Consider the following 17,274-nt stretch of genomic DNA (forward strand, 5'->3'; position numbering starts at 1 on the left):
CTTCTGAAGTATTGGTAATAGTTAGGCAGTTCCCAAAACCACTAAGAGGTCAGACATCAGACACTGTATTGGTGGTCCCAGAGAAAAAGCTCCCCTTTATGAAATGAAAATTGCCTTACAGTTGTTCATGAACAGCAAGTACTTCATTCTGAACAAGCATTCCTCCTGACAGACATGCACGTATCCAACAGGCCAGTATTTCTGAGGAATTACTTTACATCTAAAAAAACTGAAGAACAAACCATACAAATCTGTATCTGGATTCTGGAGCCAGAATAGATCATAAGAAGCCAAGGCTTCAGCAGGACATGCTTGTCAAAAGCTTATTTTTCACTGTTTGCTCATTCATATAACATGTTTTACAATAAATTCAAATATTATATCTAAAAATTAAAAAAAAAATCTTGTTAACACAGTCCACACTACATTGTCCCTTACACCAAACTGAGACAAGAGAAATTCAGGAGCCAAAAGTGGCCCAGGATGACAATCATCAGGGAAGGGAGTTCATTCATCTGAGTCCAGGTCACTGTCTCCTGCAATGGAGTGAAAGTCCTCACTGTCCTCCTCATCCTCAGACAGATGGACTTGACTTAACACACTTGGCCCAGAGCGCTGCTGTTCTTCCTCTTCCTCCTCTTCTGAGATCTCATACCCTCCAATGCTGCTGAAACTTGTGTCTCTTGTGTTGGACTTTGGGTCTGGCTCTTCGTAGCTGCCATAACTAGAAGAAAGAGGAAGATAATTTCAAATGAGCTGCTGATACCAGCAGTTCCATATTTAACTGCTCTAAGAGTTGGCTTGAAGTCCTGTGCATTTAAATTCTGTCACTGGCCAGCTTTTTAAAACAGAAACTAAAGAAAAAACAGTTCTCCAATGAAACAATTCCAGTATCTTCACTCCACTCTGATACACTCCAGGCAGTAAAAACTGATTCCTCCAAGAGCAGCTTCTGTCACCCTCACTGCAGACAGAAAATGCAGATCTGTTTTCAGCCCATTCTCATCTTCTCTAGCACTTCCTGCTGACTCTTGTCAAGGTCCTGGGCTGGACTGACCATTGCCTGCCAGCCTAGCTACCTATCACCTCTGAAGCTTGTGATTTATTAGGCAAATATCAATAATGTCACTAAGAAACTGAATTCCAAAAGTAGAAGAATAACAGAGAATCAAATACTCTAGAGAATGCCTGGAGAAGGGAGACTAGGTTGCTGTTCTCTTGAATGCAAAAAAATAAAGCTGATATTGTTGTATTTTAAATTTTCTAATAATTGAGCACCTTCAAGAATATGCATATTCCTATACTTCTGGACTTCAACTAAGCACTTGCAATTAAGTGACAAGATAACTTTAAGAAAAATGCGAGATATTTTTTAGGTTTTTACAATGAACACTTCAAAAATCTTTAAGAGAAGGGATTGTAACAGAATTCCCAGCTCTAATCACCTGATATTGCTGTCCTCCATAACATGAGATGTCTCCCCACCATCTCCTTCATAGGACATCATGCTTTCTTCATTGTCCATGCCCATCCGTGTGTTCTCTTGAAGAACATGAGGTTGTTTGGGTCTCACTGCATTGGGCTCCACGTCTGAGTCACTGCCACTCTCACTCAGCTGGATAGCTGTGTAATGAACCAATGTTTGGTCACAAATCCATCACTTACATACCCACTGTGTCTGTGTTTAAAGGCTGCAATATTGACTGCAGGGAATGTTGACAAAGTCGTCTCTCCACAAGGCAGTAGAACAAGTATCTGCGAGGTGACACCACCTACTGAGCTCCCAATTCTGATGCCATTCCAAAGCAATCTCATTACCACCATTATTCAAAAAGGCTTTATGTCTTGTCTACTCTGAAAAATTTCCCCCTCTTCCCTCCTAATAGTTTTCAAAAGTCATTACTAAATACTACTATATGCTTTTCTGCATAAGTTTGTATTAAAACAGAAACAGTCTGAATAACCTCTGTACACCTCTTCCTGTTTGTGAAAACACTGCTTTAACATTAACATTTTACATTTAACATTGATAACCCTATTTCATATAAAAATAAACATACTTTTATTAAACTACCCATTCCTGGCTCTGCATACCAAATCATGCTCACAGTGTTTACAGAACCATTTGAAGTTTCACTTTATGAAACACAATCAACAAGATCTTGTCTTAACTCTGCTTTCATGTGTGTCTGTACTTACAGCATTCCTATGCCACTTTTGTTTTCAGTCCCATCTGTGTTTGCCCAGTCTCCTCATCTTGCCCCTTTGATGTCTGCTCTCTACTGCATGTTTTTGTGATGGAAGAATGAGATCAGCTGGGTTAATGAACAATCAGAAAATGACACTTACAGGAGAAAGGATTATCTCCCTCTTCATCACTCCCATCATCATCATCCTCTCCATCAGACATAAGCAAGTCTTCATAGAGGACACTGGCCTGGGGCTGCTGAGCTGATCCTTCTTCTTCATCAGCAAGGTCACCATCTCCATCTTCAACTTCCTGGCTCACACAAACAGGGATGGTGAAGATCCAGCAGCATGCTGCCATTTCTATCATAGATTTCCCACTCTGTCCACTCTGAAGTATTCCCTCATTTCACAGTGCTAGTTTTTCCAAATTGCATTTCAGAGCCTGTCTCAGGGTAGCAGACACAGCAGACAACCCTCTAAGCCAGCACACACACACTGTGGCTGGGATTTCTGTAAATGTACTCACTGGGGCTGGAGTCTTAGGCTTCCCATCATCATCCTCATCAAATCCTTCAATATCCACATCAGAGTCTTCCTCGCCCAGCCTGCCTCGCCCCTGGCGCATCTGGACAGGAACACAAACAGCAATGGCACTGAGGAAGGCACTACTGGACATCACACCACGGGGTGTGAGGGACACCTGGGCCACAGAGGTGGGTGTGGGAGTACAGGAAGGGAAAGACAGAGAGGAAAATATATGTGTATCACTCTCAGCGCAAGGATCCTTTTTCTCTTTATAGAAAGATCAGGGAGCACAGTCTCTACACACTTCTACCTGATGTGCTCATCCTTGAATTGGGAATCTCCAGCTTTACAGCACCAGAGTTCCTTGTTTAACAAGTTATTTCGGGAAAATAGCACTAGGTTGTAAAAAAAGTGCTTATTTTCATAATATATTTTAAAAGCATACAGCATTTCCCTCAAATCTTTTCCTATCCTTCTCTTCCTGTTCTTCCCACAGTTGCCAAGAGTCCAAGATAAAGAGGACATGAAGATTCTGTCCCAAAGACTATAAATTTCTACAGAAAGCTTGAAGACTTTCAAATCTAGAAGGCATTCACAAAGCTACAGATGGTCACAATACTACACAGAACTATTCATAACCAATCTCTGTTTGCCTGCAGCGTTCAGAATAGCTCCCACCAGTCATTCTGGTACCGCCCTCAGTCTTGTGGCTCCTCACTTTCTTAATTCTCCTGGTAATTTATTTTCATGGTCCTATTACTGCATATCCTTCTGCTATTCCCTCTCCTTCAACATTTATTTTTCTGTTTAATACAGCATAAAGACTAAGGAAAAATATTCTCTGGTTACGGTAACAAGTTCATTTATAATGACTTAATCCCTTTAACCTGTCTGCTTTTTCTTTTCTTTTACAACTATAAGGTATCTACAGTGGCAACCATCTCTTCCAAGCTCCTGTCACTGGATGCAATCATAATAATCTAATTATGATCTTCTGAATCTGTACATCCTTCACCATTTCCCTATTCAGAATTTACAAAGGATTGCATATTAACCCTCTGTAGCATGACTCACCACGTTTCTACTTCCAGAAGTAGTGAAGCAAACAGTGAAGCAAACAAATAACCTGGCCTTAGGCAGATTCTTTTGCAGCTTCTGATTCTCTGTTCTTTGTTTTGCAGTGTCTCAATTCCCAGTGCTGTTTAATTTTTTTTTTTTACTTTTGCCTCAGAGCAGTCAGAATGAAGAAAAGATCATAACTTTTGGAAGATATTCCCTTCTCTGCTTGGAAAACCTGATCTTTGTCACCTGTTTCCTACAAAGCCATTGCCTCCTTTTAGTAATTTGCTCAAGTCCCCGACCAGATGAGAAAATGGAGGATTCTGACCTGAGTTCCTCGCTTCCCTGTGGTAGTGATGGGAGTGTCCATAGGAGACAAATTGCTTTCATCTTGATAGAATGAAGCACCATGGGACACACTGAGGGAAGTGCTGGTATCATACAAATCTGGTGGCTAAAGTACAGGTGGAAACAGGAGACAGAACATTCTCAGAACTGAGACTGGAACAGTATCTTGAGAGGCAAGACTGGGATTTCAGGACTAAATGCATCTTTTTGGCATGGTGTTTATATTATTACAGAGTGTTTAATCAAAATGAGCGAATTATTCTTAAAGAACAAATGGGGTAAATGCAGTGGCTCAAAACCTCAGCTTTGAAGCTTGCCAAATAGCAGATTTTAAACTAGAAGACAGTACTTCTATAGAGTGATATGCTACAGAGGCCAAAATCACAAATGGGCTCCAAAAGGGTTCAATAAATTTATGGAAAATAGACCTCTCTGCAGCTCATGAATACAATGGTCCAGGTGCAATACAGGTTTAAGGGAGCCTGAACAACCAATTCCCAGAAGTAGAGAGGGTTTGCTGTAAAAATGAAAACTGCATGTTTTCTGTTCCACTTCTTCTGTTCCCTGCCAGAGACAGGAGACTGGATTGCATCAACCTTTGGTCTGACTCAGCATGGCCCTTTTCATTTACTTCCTGCAATGGGAATGGTGTTGCAGCCCCAAATGCTCCAATCAGAACTGGGAAAAGTCTAACCCATATGAAACAGCAAAGCTTCAGCTTCCAATCAATTCTATGTAAATCACTGTCTCAACCCCTAAAGCTGACACAAGCAAGAAAAAGGGATTTGGATAAAATGTTCCAAAAGCAAACTGCAGTTTGCACACAGATTGACTTCTGAAGAGTTAATGAGGAACTACATATGAGGATTTCGATAAAGTTCCCTTATAATACACATTTCTCAGATCATGAAAATACTAATAGTCTTAAGAACAACAGCAATAATTCTTAAATTAGGCAAAACAGGCTCCCTAAGAATTTAAACAGACGTGTAAAACACAGACAGCTCTCAGCTGTATTTGCTTTTTATACCCTGGAGGCCAACCTCTGAAGAGACATATGGGGAGATAAATGTTGGCTGTCACAACTGCATTTAAGATAAAGGGAACTAAAGCTAAGCACTCTCCACCAGACCTGCCATCTGTGACAAATTTGGGAGTGTGGGAAGTGGGACTGTACCTCCAGCCAAGAAGCAGAGGGAAAGGATGGCCTTCAGGTGATCTGATCACCAACTTGGAATAAAATCAGACTGTTCTTGGGAAGGAAACCATCAGAAAAGAGAAAGGCATTTTTGTCCCTCACTTTCTGCTGTATTGGGATCACCAGTGATTCCATTTAATTCTTGAAACATGTCAACAAATAGTTTCAATAACTCATCTCCAAAGACTTTCTTGCAGTCCAAAACTTCCTATTGGCAGGAAGGTCTTTTTCCATGGTACTCAGTTTCAGTATTCCCAGCCTGTTGAATTTGATCATCATTTCTAGCAATCATCTCATTCTGCCTTCCTAAAATGCTGTATTTTGGGTATTTTTGTGGGGAGAGATGGTTGGGAGGATGTTAAATATTGCCCCAAACCCATCTGTGTCCTGCTCTCCTGGCTCAGCCATTCAATCTTTATATACTTCTTGCCTAAACAAATTTTGAACTCATTTTTCTCTTAAAAATAATCTTTGTATTTTCTGAACTTCAAGCTCTTCTTTATTGCTCTGACTTTGCTAAAATTAAATGCAACTTTCCAGATGTAATTACATCAGACTTGCACAGAATCGAAAAATCATTGGTCTACAACTGGGATGAACAACTGCAAAGAAAGCTTTGGTTTGTCTTCCTATGCCACAACATTTACATTTTATCATTCAATTATCAACACAGAGATCTTTCCCAGGACCTATGAACTTTTCCAAATAAACAAAAGGCACATCTCAGACACCAGGATGACATTCCCTGCTTTTCTAGGCAAATTCCAAAGATAATTTTAGTTTACATGAATTAACTTGTCATTCCTGGTGGAAGTTTTTAACTAATGTTTTTAAAAACAACCAAACTACCCAAAATAATAAGAATGATTTTTAAAAAGGCCAAGCACCTTATAAATCTTTGGCAAACTGTAAATACTAAAAGGAAGCCAAGGATGAACTTGCTGTGCAGCACATAGAAAACACCTGACACGCACAATTGTCTGCTATAAATAGTGATAAAAGTTAAAAGATGTTACTTTCCACTAGAACTGGAACAAAGAGATGTAAAGAATCCCAACAATGGGGGCACAGTTGGACTTTGCTGACCATATTAGGCAGTTTCATACCCACAGCAATGAGCCTTTGTATGTCACCACCTTTCCAACACTATCACTAACTAACAGCTCCCTGGACCCTTCTCAGCTCTACATCCATGTCTTGTCCTCATGTTCTCCTTACCTGTCCACTGCTTGACTTCTGAGGGTTTCTAAATGCTACACTTGCACAGTCCTCGACCTTCCAACCAACACTCAGCTGTTCCTGACTGTACACAGCTCATCTTTAGACCACTTTTATAACTTGCTTGGGAAATATCTCTCTGTCTGAGGTATCTCACTCTCTGAAGCATCAGAACTGTTTCTTATATTTATTCTTAAAAAGCAAGTGTTAGCATACCATCCAATAAGATACTCTACTAAAAGACAAACTGCAGACAGATGGAGAGCACAAAACAAAGAGGAAAATCAGGATCAAACATTCAGGAGATTGAAACTGAAAGGAAGTGAAAGCCTTGCTTGGTCACTTGCCTGTGGAGTGTAGGGACCAGGGGTCATAGGATCAAGACTTTCCAGATCTGCCTCCTCCAGTGCTGCTTCCTTAGCAGTAGAGATGTCTCTCTCAAGTTGAGTCAGGTGCTCATCATACTAAGAACAAAAAAAGCTTGCTAAGATTGCCGAAAAGAAAATTCAAAGTGTAAATACTCCAGTAAAGTTGTCCACATACCTCAGCTAAAGTCTGGTAACAGATGTTTACTATCTCCTGGGCTGTTTTTGTGTATTGGCTGTCTGATCCTGTAGTAAGAAACAAATATCTTTACACATTCTGAAGTTTTTTCAATTCCAGCTGCCAAGACAGGCAGACAGGTTTTGGTTACACAGGCCCCTAAATCCCAACACCTTCTGATGGAAGGAGAAATACAAAGCAGGGCTCACATTTGGCTAAAATAGCACAACCAGTTTGTTCCAGCATTAAAAGTGTGATTTAGGACACAGGTTGTACCCTGTCTGTCTCAAGAAAATTCCCAGAAACAAATCCTTGGAGATGTGTACTGAGCAAGCAGAACATCCTCCCCAAATGTGACTGCCTCATTCTGCACCACATGGTAATAAAGCTTCATGTGACAGTGAAAACAACACTGTTTAAGCATATCTTTCCTCAGGAAAGGAAAAAATCATCAAGTCCATGATTCACAGCCTCAGGCTTCAACACACTTTGGCAGTACAGGTGCCCAGATGAATTAAATAAAGTACAAAAGGCAGCTGAAGCCTTATTTCCACCACCTACCATTGTACTTAATGCTGTTGGCAAGGATGAGGTTAACATCATCCAGGAAAGTCTCCCTGTTCTGGTATTTGTGCTTGGAGATATTCTGGAAGAGAATTGTCACCCAGTAAGTGATCAAGTCTAAACACCTCTCAAGAGACTGCTCAGTTCCAGCTACTCACCTTGCGGATGGTCTCCAGATCCATGGGATTTGCAATCACCTTGTAATAATCAGGAACAAACTTTTTGTTAACTGGATGGTGAAACGGCCAAGACTGAAAAAAAAAGGAAACAGACAGGTTTAGAAAGCTTCTGTGTAGAATTTTCTACAGTTTGAACCACAAATGTCATAAAACAAGTCTCCAGAACTGATTAACACTCCAAATGTATTTAAGGTATTTAAAACAAGATGTCTTGAATCCAGTCATTTACGTTCAGAAGAACACAGAGAAAAGATCTACCAGCTGGATTTTTAACTAGACTGTGATATCTACTCGACAGTAAGAACATATAATACAAAATAATTTTACAGAAGACTTTTCTATTTAATATCACTGTTTTCTCCACAAGATCACATTTTGCACATCACACACACAGTCACTCAAGCCACGTACATCTGGAACTGCCATCATCTTTTGAGTCACAATGTTATCCAAAATGAAGGAAAAGGCCACTTGATCATCATCATCCAGGAGAGGATTAATTGCTTTTTCTAATCGAGCCAGTTTATCTTCTTTCTGCAACAGAAGTAGGGGACATCAGTGGCTGACCATAGACTAATAACTGTACTGTCATGATACTCTGTCCCAGAGAGACTCCCATTCACCTTTTAATGAAAACACTAGTAAATAACAGGGGGTAAAAGTCAAAATAAAAACCTACAGACAAGATGAAGTAACTAGAGTAAGAAATAAGGATCTGTTTTTCTCAGAAAGATTCCCATGGGAACTGTTTAAAATAAAATTCAAATACCTTCTGGGGTATGAGGAAGAACTCCCTTAATCTTCTACTACTCTCCCCTAAAACCTCGTGTTTTGCCCATGCACATCCTGTTCTCAAAATCTTCAATCCCTGACCATCCTTCCCCCTCCATTCTGACCACAACTCATTCACAGAACTTGCCTCTTTTAGCTTTTCATCACACAGGTCAAGCATGGACTGGGATATCTGTGTCAGTGAGTGCTTTGGCCCTGCAAACACACACAGCAAGTGCAGCTTGATTAAAAAAGTCCATGTCACAATATGATTTATCTTTACTCCCAAAGCATCACTGATAGTATTTCTGGCACAGTTGAGAGTATATACTCAAGTATATTCTCAATACACACAGTTATTCAAGTTCAGCATGCATTTTATATGAGAAAAAGTTATTTGTAGCAAGTAACATTTCTGGCATACATTCTGGTAAAGTTTGAAAACCCTGTGCTTGTGGCAGACTGGCCTCCAAGCCCTCCACCTTTGCCAAATATTCACAGTATAAGTAATGAAATTTCTGTTTCCTTCTCTAAGTCCAGTCAGTGAAGCAGAACTGCTAAGGAAGGCAAGATGGACATTTAAGGAATATTCAAAAACCCACAGCTTTAAATAAATTCCGGATTCGTCAGACATGGATACAAGCACTTGCAACAGAACTATCAAAAAAAAAAATCTAATTTATTAGGATAAATCAGGGATTTAAGTGTCAAAATAATAAAGGAAGCAGCAAAGACATGAACTCAGTGCTGTTAGAGTCACCCTCAATGCTGCATAGCCTAGACAGACTCAGTGCAACTAGGAGGTTTTTCTGTCAAATTCGTATATTTTGGACAAAGACTTTTCTATCAGCAGTCAGAATAAAGCTGACCCCAAATGAATCAGCACTTTCCCCCAGCAGATACATCTACCACAAAATCTATGCTTTTATTTTAAACTAGCTTTCTTTCTTTTTTTTTTTTAAACTGGTTTCCTGACCTTCCCAAATGGGGAAAAAGCTTATTGTGACCAAGAATCAAAATATGCAAAATCATGACAGCAAACTGTACTCAAAGCTGCGTGCTCCAAGGACCTGGCTTCAATGGGTGTGAACTATTTATTCCTATTTGCATTGAAAGAATCATTCAATAACACATAATAATGTAATCTACTGAAAACAATGCTTTGTTAGCCATGAAGGAGGAGGACAAAACTCTGAAACATGGAGAAGTCTTCAGTCATTGAGTCACTCCAAGATACAGATCTATAACTGAACTTCAATTACCACATCACAGTCACCGTTTAGTTGTTGCTACACGCTGGAATTCACTTCTTTCTTCCTTATTAATTAGTTCATTAACATTAATACAATCTTTCAGGTATATCTGGAAAAACATACATTCACTATTGCCATCTAGCAGCGAATTTTTTCTGCTTTTACATTACTTTTGTTGACTCTAAAACTTCCACTGCTCATTCTTGCACAATGTATTAGCAGAAACAAGATTTCCCTGTGTTTTTACCATTGTATGTGGCACTGTTCTTCACAATGAGCTCTAGGTGTTCCCTGAACTCCTCCCGGGATGGGTACTGCCTCTTACGGACGTTTTCACGCAGGGTCTGTAAATCCATGGGCCGGGTAATGATCTTGTAATAATCTTTGACAACTTTTGGATTTACAGGAGTGTGAAAGGGGTATGTCTGAGGAGGGAAAGAAATAAATGCTTATTAGCACAGTACTAGTAGCACAGCTAATCTCCATTTAATCTCCACAGTTAAACAGGCAATAATGTATCAAACCTTAATGCAAATAGTTCCTTAATTGCACTAGAGATAACAGAATAAGCTCAACCCCAACATGGCAAATACTTTCTTCAACACAGTATTCTCTAATATACCATTATAAGAAGGAAAATCTCACAGAGAATTCTCAGATGGCATTTTCGATTGCAATACAAAAGTCAAGAAACTAAACTTTTGAATTCTCATTTCAACTCAAATCTTCCATTTAATCTTTTGATTTTGCAAGTTTCTGGCAAAGTCTGATCAGAACAGAGTGAAGTACAAATCTTCTCCAGTGCCACATATATAAATTCATTACACACTGCCACATTTCATGCATCTTGTGCTGGTTTTGTTGAAAAAAAATTTAAAAGATCACATATGAGCTCTGAACACATATCCATACAAAACTAGCCAAATTCTGGTGTCTACAACACATATTGCTTGAGATGCAGGATTTGGGTGTCGTAGCTTAAACTTACATTGGGGAGATCCCTGATGTCATTGATGATGCCCTCCAAGATGGATGAGAGTGTCACCATGGGATCTGTTCTCCGCCGGTGGATGGATTTATGGGGACGCTGAAGAAATGAGAGGCAGAAAAATGAAGGCAGTTCCACAATGCAGAACATTTACTCACAGAAATCCTAGACAATTTAGCTTATTCATTTTCTGGGCAGGCATGAGGAGGTTGCACAGGAGCAGTTAAGGGCCTGGCCAGTTGGTACAAACAGGAATGGAGGTGCTGCAATCAGCTCAGGAGCACTTCACTCACATTGAGGTAATCACAGTGCACTGTTGTCCCCACACGACGCTTCTTCTTCGGAGGAAGCTGCTGCTTAGGAAACTTCAGGACCAGGGATTTCCTGCGAACCTCATCAGCACTAGGCACAAACAGAAAAGCACAATACTTTCTCCAGCCCTCATATGAGTCAAGACCATCTATCCCCCCAGTACTGGCTTTGGTTCCATCTGCCATAATACCAAATGCTCTAACAAAATAATGTAATAAGTTTATCTAAAGCCCTGTCACTTTATACCTGAGACTAATACACATATGAGTATTCTGCATTAAGCTCAACATTATCTATTCTCATTATCGCCACCTGTTTCTCTGCTTTTTCCCTTACCTCTCAATCAACTGTTTTCCCAGGACAATTTTCGTTCCTTCTACTTTGATGAGTTCTTCATTGTCATTGTGAATGACTGTTTTTTCCAGCTCTTCCTCTTGCTCTTCTGTCATTGCAACAGGATTAGAAGGTGGGGCATTTGTTTGGTAGTAAAGAGGGCAGAACTTATTAGTCCTCATGTGCCCAATTGCACCACATGCTCCACATTTTAGCTGCAAAAATTAAAGGTGACAGATCAGAATTCACATATGGGCTCCTAATTTTGAGGAAAACCATCATTAAAATCCCCCAGTGAGATCTTTAGAACATCACTAGAGCAGAAAACTTCTCCAGTAGCCAAAACCTGTATGGATATGCTTACTTTCAAGTCTGGACGCTCTTTCAGTTTTTTGGGCTTCTTTTCTGGAGGGCCCTTGAGTTTCTCTTTTTCTTGGTTCCGCTTTAGCCGCCGTAACTGTTCCTGGATCCTGCGCCGCTCCTTCCTCATCTCCTCACGGTGCTGCTCATCAAACAGAGCAAACTTCCGTCTGGGTGGGCACAAAAAAATATAGATGTTTTCCAGCCTAGTTCATGGTTTGCCAGGTACTATTCTGTCAGCTCAATCACTGCACAAAGTTTGTGACCACCCTCCAAACAGCCATTAAATCTCTCCTTCTCTCCACAATTACTGCGCCAGGCTTCTACGATCAATTCTACGTTTCTTCATACTGTCAGTGGGATGAAATAAACCTACAGACAAGGTTAAAAAAGGAGATCAGGAGGGCCTTACATGAACTCTTCATCCTTGGTGGTGCGTATGCGGCAGTAGGCGTCGATGACTGCGGGTTTCCGCACGGTCTCACACCTCACGTATTCCTTCCCGTCCTCGTCCCGGAACGTGCGGTAGATCTTGAGGCGGCGGCCGGTGGCAGAGGAGTTCAGGCTGGTCACAGAGGCAGTGTCATCATCCTTGTGAGAGTTTGCTGAGGCTGCTGAAGCTGTTGCCACAAGAAAATGCTTTATTTGCTTCTAATTTTTTTCCACGCTGTAGATATACAGCAGAGTTTAAATACAGCACGCTTAAATACATGCTGTATTTCCAAGCTTAAATACAGCAGAGTTTTGGCTTAAAAACTTCCAGGACACACAATTCAGGAAACCCTAATAGAAATCTTTCCCTTGCTTGTTCACCTTCTTTTATCATGACATGAAATTGAGCTGAAACAAAGATACCTCATTATCCACATAGATTGTAAAGCCAGAAAGGAACAGCTACAGAGGACCCATAGGTGCAACCTGCAATGTAACTGCATCCTGGCCCTGCAGATGGATTAGTTACAGTGCTTTTCCTGCAGATGGATTAGTTACAGTGCTTTTCATCATAGGTATGGTTATCTGGCAGAAACTGAAGGTCAAGAATTATCCAATTTTCCAAGGAGCGTCCCAACCAGTGTGTCAAGTGACCACAGAATCTTTCCAGCACCATTAATAATTCAGGTTGAGAGGTTTTGTACAAAATAACACTGGATATTATTTCATGAGGTATAATCATCAAAAATCTTCCATATATATCCCTTATAAAGGATTCCAGTAACTATTTATTAGTGATTTATTCCCAAATTGAGAATAGAGGGCAATAATGACATTGACTCAGACATAGGGCTCAGCTTTGCTCAGCCAGTAACAGCCAGTAACATGGGCACCCTCATGAAGTTCATCCACAGGTCAAACGTTTTACCAGCCAGTCAGGGACATGTCAAGTTCTTTGTTGGAATGCACTTAAAACAAGCACATCTTCAGGAGATCCAAACCTGGCAGCTGCCCAGTTTACCTCCAAATATGCTGCCACAGCACAGTGTAACAGACACTGCTATCAGCCTGCAGACTTTCTGCTTCACACACAGAGGTATGTGTAAGCAGAAGATCCAACTGCACAACTCTAAGATGGTTGCAGGAACTATGTGTGAAAACATATTGAGAAAAAATACAGAAAAAACAGCTTCCTCTGACCCACCCTCACTCAAAATAAATTAAAAACAAAAAAAGGAAACTTAAGCAGGAGGCAGCAGTGACTATCTAAAGAAATACCGGCGTAAGTTTATAGATCAAAATAAACAAAAGATATGAGGCAAAGAATACACTTCATATGCACTTTCAGCCACTAAGTGATCAAGAGAAGGAAGAACCCCCAGAGAGGGAAAAGCCTCAGATAAGCATGTTTATACATTCTCCCTGTAAGGAATCTACACTCTCCTGAGAGGCCAGACCAGCACACTTTGCAGACTGACATGAAGCCCTGCATCACTTCCCAGGCATAATTCTGGTGGTTGCAATTACTTACACAGCCCCTTTTTGTCTCTCTTGTCCTTTTTGCCCCTGTCTTTGTCATTGCCATTGTCTTCTCCCAGGAGCATCCTTTGCAATTCCTTCCGTTCCTGCTCTTCTCTTTCCCGAGAGAGCTGAGAGCTAGTTTTCTTGTTCTGTAACATATTCTCAATATTCTTTCCCATCTCTTCAAAGTCACTGTCTTCAGCTGAACTGCTGTCTGTATCTGTTGACAGGATCTCAGTGGATTCCAGAACCCTAAAATAGGAGGCATGCTGAGAGTCAATGAATCTTGCCCTCCCAAATTAAAAAAAAAAAAAAATCAGCCTGCTATCTTCCCAGAAATACAAAGGTTAAAATGATGCAAAGGTTTGAGAATTAATTATACAAATCACTACTACAACAGGCGTAATATATTCCCTTCTCAGCCTTCCTTTTAACCCTCATGTCTAAAAGATGAACCATTTCTAGACCATCTTCTCCAAAAAGTTGAACTCTTCATCAACAGTACTTTATACCCTCACCACTTTCTGGTCTCAGGCCAGAACAAGGAATAATGCATGAATTCTTCTGGCAGTTTTGGAGAATAGGGCATAGAATTGGTACCTGCTACCAGAGAGATGGCAAACTGCTCATAACAATTAAAAAAAAAAAAAAGGAAAGGAAATAATGAACTACTGATGTGTGGAAATGCAGAACATCTCATGTTGTGACTCTACAAGACATTCTACCTTTTCAGAAAGTCTGTGACAGCAAGACACTAAACCTGAGGGTTTCTATTCCCAGCCAAAGGCCTCTTTCTTAGCATTCTATTTCATGGGCCCAATAAGTTGAATAAACATCTACACCACCACAACACTATCAGCAACCCCAGGCATGCACAGTGCTGGACTTCTGAGGCAGGGACAGGGTGGGGTTCAAGGCTGTGAACATCAGATAAGAACACACTTATTTTGTAAGTCGAAGATGCGCTGACACTCTTCTTTGTATCTCTCCTGATGTTCTGCCACAGAGAAGCGAGAGCCACGGGCAAATTTGCTCATGGGCCCTTCCCCTGAGCGTGCCTGCTCTGTGGACATGGTACGGACCACATCAATCACCTCCCACCGGGACAGCTTCTTGATCTGGAAAGAGGAACACAAGGAGTGGTTTTAGAGTCACACAGCTGAGGTACCTGGCTGTGGATCTCAATTCCTCCCCACACGAGGTCAAAGTAGAAATTTATACATCCCTTCCACATCAGCTGCTAAAGATATTAGTGAAGTGTGCAGCCTGCTCTGGGCTCACACTCACCTCCTCCTCAGGCACTCCAAATTTCCGCAGAAGCTGTTTGGCATTTTTGAGGGAAAGTCGGCGCAGATCCGCATCTGTGCCAGTCACTGTCTTCTTCACTGGCTGAGGTTCTTTATCGTCCTGTTCAGAGAAAGATTCAACCTTTTACTGTCATACAAGTCTTTCCTAGGCTCATCTGATATTTTCTCTTCCTTATGTCCCTTATTTAGTCCACCTCTCCCACATGACTTCCCAGCTATTGCTCCTTGGGAACTGTACCTTCTGCTGGGTAGGTTTGTTTGGGATCTTGACATAAGAAAATCCCTCCCCACAACCAGTGGGATCTGCGACACCAGTCACTTCTAGGAGGCACTTGCCCTTCATAGCAGCAATGAAGGCCCGTGTGGTGTTCCAGGGAGCCGTGCGCACCTGCCAGCGAGAAAAAAAACAACCATTACCCTGTTACAGTCCAAGCTTTTATTTTGGGATTCTTCCAGTCACACTGAGAACTTTTCAACTGACACAATGAGGGTGAATTCATTACTCTTCTAGATCCTTCAGCTGCCCTGATAACACTTCAATGAATAACTAAAGTGCTGAGGAATTCACAAAAAGGCATTTAAGGTAAAAAAGCCTAGTCCTGAAAGGACCTGCAAGAGCAATCACCAAAGACAGGTATGAGCTGCCAGCAGAAGTTCCCAGGAAAGTTGTGTGAACATTTGAACCACTGAATCCTACTTTAAATATGTCCTTTAAATATAAAGACCTCATTTTTTTCCTGCCATTCAAATTTATATACTGGCGTACACACTCATGCATCACTCTGATGATACCTCATCATCAATCTTCATTTGGAAATCCTCTTCATTCTCCTCTTCTGGAGCAAAGAAGGATTTCTCCCCATAACCTGCATCCTGCAGGGAAATATGAGGGAAAAAATGAGAAGCTGAAGTCTCAGAAAAGTTACTGGAGACAGAATTAGAAGTGTCTCTGTGGAAATTTGCCATGCTGAACAAGCAAACTTCCACAGACAGTCGTCTGCAAGATTCACAATGACCAACAGTAGCACAGATGTCAAACTGTTCAGTATTTTGACAAACTCCATAACTAAAAGTGCACTCAACTTCAAAAAAATAATCAGTGTCTCTTACAGCCACCTGCTGGTTACTTTCTGCTGTAGAGCTCCAGGTATAAACATAAGCCCTTTCTTGTACCTTCCCCTTGGTGCTTTCGAGCACAGCCAATTCAATATTCAGACAATAGTTGGTAAGAATACAGTGTTTCTCTCTTTAAAACTTAACCCCATTTTATGCAGCAGCAAACTTAGCAAGTGACACAACAATTAGGGACCTAATTTGCCTCCTTTATAGCAGAATTAGCTTTAGGCAGAAGGTGTTACTCACCCCTCACAGAGTGTCAGTAATTTGCCTTGGAGCCAGGATTTACCTTGAGCCGCTGCTCAGCTGCGATCATGCTGTAATAGGCACAGCACTGCTCTGGGGACACCATGGCTCTGATCTCCTCCTCTGTTGGCAACCTGAAATCTGGCTTTAAAACCCACCAGTTTGAGTCCATCCCTGAAAAATGCACAGGTCAAACACTGAGTAGTTTCCCCAGATGCCATCACAGTCCTAGCTTTCATTTGCATGTAATTGCTTGCAAGACACAGCACAGCTACACACAGAGGGAAGAGAATGTGTTTGTGTTGGTGTCTTTAATGAGTAAATCACTGCCCAAATGCTTATTAATATGTCTAAACTGAAGTCACTTCTCACCATTGTGCCAAAGAAAGCGCACATTCTTAAAAACTGGAACAAAAAATCCCCTCCCTGTCAGATTACATTTCAGTTCTACAAGTAGATATTTTCAAGAACGGTTTATCAGGAGGAGATGTTCCCTCCTTCTGCTCTGTTTGGTGCTCCAAGAGCAGCCAAGGATGGCTGACCACCACACAAAACCCCTCTCAGTACCTGTGCGTTTGAAGTCGGCGCAGAGCTTCAGCCGCTTGCGGATGCTGCTCTCAGAGTGGGAGGGAAATGCCTTCTTGATGTCCTCCATGCGGATCCTCCGCGGACGGTCCCTGCTCTTCCAGAAGAGCCGATAGATAAAAACCTACAAAACAAGACCCATTTGTCCCAAGAAACCATGAACAAACTTGTAAAAACAGCACAGACGATGTTTCTGGTGACTGCTTCAGACTTCCTACTTGAAAAC

The 17,274-nt window shown here is 41.1% G+C and overlaps 1 protein-coding gene across 6 annotated transcripts in view; it reads right to left on the bottom strand.

Moving 5' to 3' along the window:
• Window positions 1-68: 68 nt before the first annotated feature.
• The window catches only part of TAF1 (TATA-box binding protein associated factor 1), a 29,021-nt gene continuing 11,815 nt past the window's right edge, over window positions 69-17,274 (bottom strand). For 3 of the 6 annotated variants that reach the window (XM_066333974.1, XM_066333977.1, XM_066333979.1), the window contains 24 exons: window positions 17,031-17,172; window positions 16,507-16,637; window positions 15,894-15,974; window positions 15,340-15,489; window positions 15,082-15,201; window positions 14,737-14,912; window positions 13,805-14,046; window positions 12,254-12,461; window positions 11,846-12,011; window positions 11,485-11,696; window positions 11,130-11,238; window positions 10,837-10,935; window positions 10,096-10,273; window positions 8,744-8,811; window positions 8,236-8,358; window positions 7,804-7,896; window positions 7,643-7,727; window positions 7,082-7,149; window positions 6,886-7,002; window positions 4,103-4,228; window positions 2,717-2,815; window positions 2,350-2,500; window positions 1,446-1,623; window positions 69-724 (listed from right to left, as the gene is read on the bottom strand). In XM_066333974.1, coding sequence (XP_066190071.1) covers window positions 508-724; window positions 1,446-1,623; window positions 2,350-2,500; window positions 2,717-2,815; window positions 4,103-4,228; window positions 6,886-7,002; window positions 7,082-7,149; window positions 7,643-7,727; window positions 7,804-7,896; window positions 8,236-8,358; window positions 8,744-8,811; window positions 10,096-10,273; window positions 10,837-10,935; window positions 11,130-11,238; window positions 11,485-11,696; window positions 11,846-12,011; window positions 12,254-12,461; window positions 13,805-14,046; window positions 14,737-14,912; window positions 15,082-15,201; window positions 15,340-15,489; window positions 15,894-15,974; window positions 16,507-16,637; window positions 17,031-17,172 — 3,339 coding nt within the window. In that variant the 3' untranslated portion in view covers window positions 69-507. Of the gene's footprint in view, window positions 725-1,445; window positions 1,624-2,349; window positions 2,501-2,716; window positions 2,816-4,102; window positions 4,229-6,885; window positions 7,003-7,081; window positions 7,150-7,642; window positions 7,728-7,803; window positions 7,897-8,235; window positions 8,359-8,739; window positions 8,812-10,095; window positions 10,274-10,836; window positions 10,936-11,129; window positions 11,239-11,484; window positions 11,697-11,845; window positions 12,012-12,253; window positions 12,462-13,804; window positions 14,047-14,736; window positions 14,913-15,081; window positions 15,202-15,339; window positions 15,490-15,893; window positions 15,975-16,506; window positions 16,638-17,030; window positions 17,173-17,274 lie in introns of all 6 variants that reach the window. The other 3 variants (XM_066333976.1, XM_066333978.1, XM_066333975.1) reach the window with 2 other exon arrangements.

The sequence above is a fragment of the Sylvia atricapilla genome, chromosome 21 (assembly GCF_009819655.1).
Source record: "Sylvia atricapilla isolate bSylAtr1 chromosome 21, bSylAtr1.pri, whole genome shotgun sequence".
NCBI classification, from domain to species: domain Eukaryota; kingdom Metazoa; phylum Chordata; class Aves; order Passeriformes; family Sylviidae; genus Sylvia; species Sylvia atricapilla.